The sequence below is a fragment of the Saccostrea cucullata genome, unplaced genomic scaffold, assembly GCF_032062105.1.
Source record: "Saccostrea cucullata isolate Sc308-1 unplaced genomic scaffold, CSIRO_AGI_Scuc_v1 ctg31, whole genome shotgun sequence".
NCBI lineage: Eukaryota > Metazoa > Mollusca > Bivalvia > Ostreida > Ostreidae > Saccostrea > Saccostrea cuccullata.
The window spans coordinates 769,922-774,770 of NW_026918875.1; the positions used below are offsets into that span (position 1 = coordinate 769,922).

At 32.6% G+C, this 4,849-nt stretch overlaps 1 protein-coding gene across 1 annotated transcript; it reads left to right on the plus strand.

The window, feature by feature from the left end:
- The first annotated feature begins 1,520 nt into the window (after positions 1 to 1,520).
- LOC134273370 (cholecystokinin receptor type A-like) lies at positions 1,521 to 2,996 on the plus strand. The gene is made up of 2 exons (XM_062755568.1): positions 1,521 to 2,041; positions 2,318 to 2,996. The coding sequence occupies exons 1-2, from the start codon at positions 1,521 to 1,523 to the stop codon at positions 2,994 to 2,996; spliced, it is 1,200 nt and encodes a 399-aa protein (XP_062611552.1).
- Positions 2,997 to 4,849: the final 1,853 nt, after the last annotated feature.

Consider the following 4,849-nt stretch of genomic DNA (forward strand, 5'->3'; position numbering starts at 1 on the left):
CATACTAATTAAATTGTTGTATTAAGTATTTGCAACTTTAAACCATTTTTAAAATGGTCCTTAAAAAGATACAACTTATTTAATTTATAAGGCTTTTAATACTGGAATTAAATGTTTTATTGTTAAATATAATAAAACAATTACAAAGAAATTGGCAAAACAAAAAGAAAGTATTGTTACCATACCATGTAGATCTCATCTAATTGATTACTCAGAAAGCTCAATTAGGAAACTGTGATCAAGAAAACTGTGATTAGTCTTACATTTTAAACTTTCATAGTTACATGTATCTCCTTAATTCATCAGAGGGTTGATACCTTGCGGTTTTTCTAGTAAATAATGTCGATTTTAGTAAATATAATAAGTATTTCATTTACTTAGTATTCTCTTAAGTAATAATATTCTAGATTTTAATTAATTTCAGAATTACATTTACTTAGTGATAATTCATAAAATCTAGTATTTAGAAAGCATATTATCTCTAAATTAAGTAATAAAAATTTCCTAAAAATGAGTAGTTCATTTACTAAGTAATATAATTCCTATTACGTATTGATACTTAGTAAATCATTTTATAAGTAAATGAATTCATCCTTATTACTAATTATGTTTACAATTACTAACCATGATAGTCATTTACTTGCTATTCTGACTAAATGGATTACTAATAATTACTAGTTTTTCTTAATCTAATATCTTATTTTAAAAACAACAAGTAACACTTTTTTAGAGTGGTAAAAACCACTGAGTTAAAAAATGAAAGTCTAAGAGAGCTCTCATAAAATTAAAATTTAAGTATTAAATTTGTTTTTGCATTAAGAAGAGAAACACTCTCATATATTTATACTGTATATGGCCTAGTAAACTTTTTATTGAAGAATTAAACAATTTTGTTTGAAACTTGAAATCTTCAACTATTGGCTCATCAAAAACGTGTTGATATCAAGAAAAGCATTAGAATGGACAAAGATTAACAGATGAATCGATAAAGAACGAAAAATCGGACTAACAGAGCCTCTCAAGTTCTTACTGGTACGTCCATCCTTAATTAGTATCAATGGAAACCATTTCCTGTCGAACTGGTCAACTGCTTTGTATGCCCGTTCTACCAATTTATAAGTATAAACATAATACAGCTTATGCGAAAAATTAACTTGTCTCAACCAACCATATCTTAACTGGCATGTCTTTGAAATATCAAAAGATGTTATATTTCATGATAAATAGGATATTTATATGAAAGACAGATGTATAACTTCAATACCAATAGCATCGATCTTTTTTCAAGTCCCAGGAATATTCATTTTGCAAGATAAATTACAAGTAATACCAGAGTGACATGTTTACATTTCTGTAATTAAGAATGTCCTTGCTATATTAGTCGAGCAGTCAGAATTTTCTTGATTGAAATGACGCAATTTCTACGCCCATTTGAAAATGATAAAAATGAAACCATCGCTCAACGAACTTCATCAACGTTGTTGACATTCATTTAGTCTGCCACGAAAGGACAAATAAAGATGAATGTTACAGTGAACATGACAGAAAACGACAGTATTCTTCAGTCCTTTGATTTTTCAATTTTTGCACGATTATGTGAACATACTGGTCAAAGCACCAACAATTCTAACGATTCCTTTATTATACGTCTACAGAGTATTTGCAACTCTCCTCTGTACAGTATAACCATAGACCGCAAAAACATTTTACCCGCCCCATTACCAAAATCCACAGTGGAAGTATTCATGGCGCTCTATCTACTGATAATAGTTTTGGCAGTGTTTGGCAATTCGTTGGTTCTTGGATTTATTGGTGTGGTGAAGAAAGCCCGGAATTTGACAGACTTATACATCGTTTCGCTAGCAAGCAGTGATTTACTTATTGCGGCCTTCAACATGCCGTTTCAACTGTATTATGTGGTAGCCAATGACTGGGTGTCGAGTGGTGATTTTGGTCTTTTTCTTTGCAAATTCACGACGTATATTGAGGGTGTGACGGTCGTAGCCAGCATTCTTACTTTGCTTTTTATTGCAATTGACAGGTATTACATTTGATTCTGGAATCCTTTAAGTCAGAAATTATAGATACCAGCACATTGGAAATTTATAACAGCATTCATTAATAATATTTTTGGCTAAGCTGAAAGGGCTAAAGATAGTTTGCCCATTATCTGTATTTTTGCTAACCTCCTACATTTTCAGTTTTTTTTTTCAAAAACAAAACCAATATACTAGGGGCAAAACATCCTAGAATGACATAGCTTTATTCTGTAATCACGTAAGAACAAGTAATTTCTGTTTTGTACATCTGCTTTCAGATACGCTGTTATTTGTGAAAAAGGGATCGCAAACGTGATCCATAACCGAAGTTCTGGAAGACTTATTGTAATTGCTGTTTGGTGCATTTCGTTGTGTGTTTCATCTCCAAATCTTATATTTCAAAAACTAGACAAACGAGTAAACGTAAAGAATACAAATGGAGTACTTTTAATGGATGGTTTCAAATACATCTGTGTAGAGTTTTTCCCTAATCAATACAGCAGTCGAATTTACACGTCTATGATATACACGTGTTTTTATCTTCTTCCGGTTCTTGTGATGGCTTTCAGCTACGGGCGGATCGGACATCGTCTTTGGATCCACCACCCTATCGGCGATGTCTTGGAAAATCCACGTCATCATGAACGCAATATCAAACAGAAGAAGAGGGTGATCAAGATGCTTGTCATGCTTTTCTTGTCGTTTACCGTCTTATGGCTTCCATTCTTCACCTTTCATCTTTACAGAGAATTTGTCGTTAATGAAAACGAGTCTTTTAGGATCAAGAGTGCAATTTTAAAATTGATTGGATATGCTAATTGCTGCATCAATCCAATAATATATACTTTTTTGAACAAAGCTTTCCAAAATGAATTCATACGCATATTCTGCAAAAATCGAGTTTTTGTAACGTCCATGAATGGGAAAACTGAAGTGGTTCGCATCACTAAGTTATAAGTTATTTATTTTTATGTTGACTGTACAAGATCTGAATTCTAGAGAACAACTCTATGTATGCATACGAGGAAAAAGTATCATGTCATAACATTTTTACCAAAAGACATATATCTAAAATTGGTAGATACCATATATGACGTCGTAGAACTCACTGAGCAGCGACTAAAAATTGCAGTTTTGTGCAGCATTCGAAAAGAACTCCATAATGAACTCTGAAAAATGCTGGGTAAAGCAAGAAGTTACAGATCAAACCTTTAGAAACATATGAAATTTAGAATCACCACTTTTTTTCAATATATTTGAACAACACCATATTCATTATTTTTGTCTTAGCGTGTTTTGAAAAAAAAAATCGGAGAGAACGAACTGTGAGCGACTTTAAAAAGGCAGTTCGCAAATACTGATCCTTAAAATGGAACAAGTGAAAATCTGCCTAATTCTGACTATTCTTACTGATTTACAATTAGTAAAAGTCGCCCGCGTGGCGCAGTTGTTAGAGCTTCTGCTCTAGAGTCACGGGTTCATATTCCACTGTGGGACATGGAGACCGGTTCATCGGATGATTCCGTAAAACCGAGGTCCCGTAACAGTAGGTGCTTGCACAAAAAAGATCCCTCACTGCTCAATGGCCCTAAGTGCTGAGTATAGGACAAAATTTGCAGCTCTCACTCGGCAGTTGGTAGCGTTTCCATATGAGTAAAAATTCTTGAGAGGGATGTTAAACAACTAACAACAATCAACATTTAGTAAAAGATCTGGCGTAGATCATTTATATAGGAATTGAGAATTGAAGGACCCATAGACCATCCCCTTGTTAAATCTTTCTGTTGAGATTAATGAAATATACACATCACTTTAATGCTATTATGTAAAAACTGTACATGAAATATGGAGATAACAAACAGAAATCAAGGCAGAGCAAATCTTGAAAAGAGCAAACAATGACCTCTTAATCATCATATGAGAGATCATGGTGACACCCAGAAGTAAGCATACCCTGTCAACTGGTCACAGACGCACTGTGTCATGATCGACATGAATGCTTGAAGAATAAATATAATAGTTTCTGTTGTTCTGTGTTCTTTCCTGAAACCGAAATGTCGATAAGCAAATAAATATTTCATAATGCAGTGCTAGTTTGTTTTACTTAAGTTATGGTTTAGCAGTACAGGCGCCTGAAGAGACATTCGTCCATGATATTTTTTTTTAGATCTATGTGACTTCCTGGTTTACATGTATGTATCATAATTGTGCATGAACTTCTACGTGGAGATTATTATTTGCCAGTCAGCGGTATTAGATAAATAATTAAGTAATCGTTTTTACTGTGCTATCTCATTTGTAATTTAATACAGGCAGATTCTAAACGGTTCTAAGCAAAAGTGATAATGTTTTCCCCATTCACTGTTACTACGATATTAAATTAGAATTCGTCATATACATTACAATATTATATTTTAACAATATTTCAGATATCTGTCTCACGTATCCAGACAGAAGAATATTTTTTTGATTGCTGTAATATATAAACGCCCCATGGAACTGCCAAATGTCATATCTTATAAATTACTTTAGTTTAAAATATATTTTATTCATAGAAATGGATTGAACAGCAGGCATAACTGCCTATGATCGTTCTCTCCATAAATTCTCCATAAATAACGTTGGTACCGGTATCACATAATTGTTTGATTTCAGAATTATTTTTAATGAATAAGGAACAATTTTCATGGTTTCATGGAATTTTCAACTTGATATTAAATATGTAAGATTTTAACTTTAAAAAGATTTTTCTGTCGCAGAGACATATACTGAAGTGGTTCGCATCACTAAGTTATAAGTTATTTATTTTT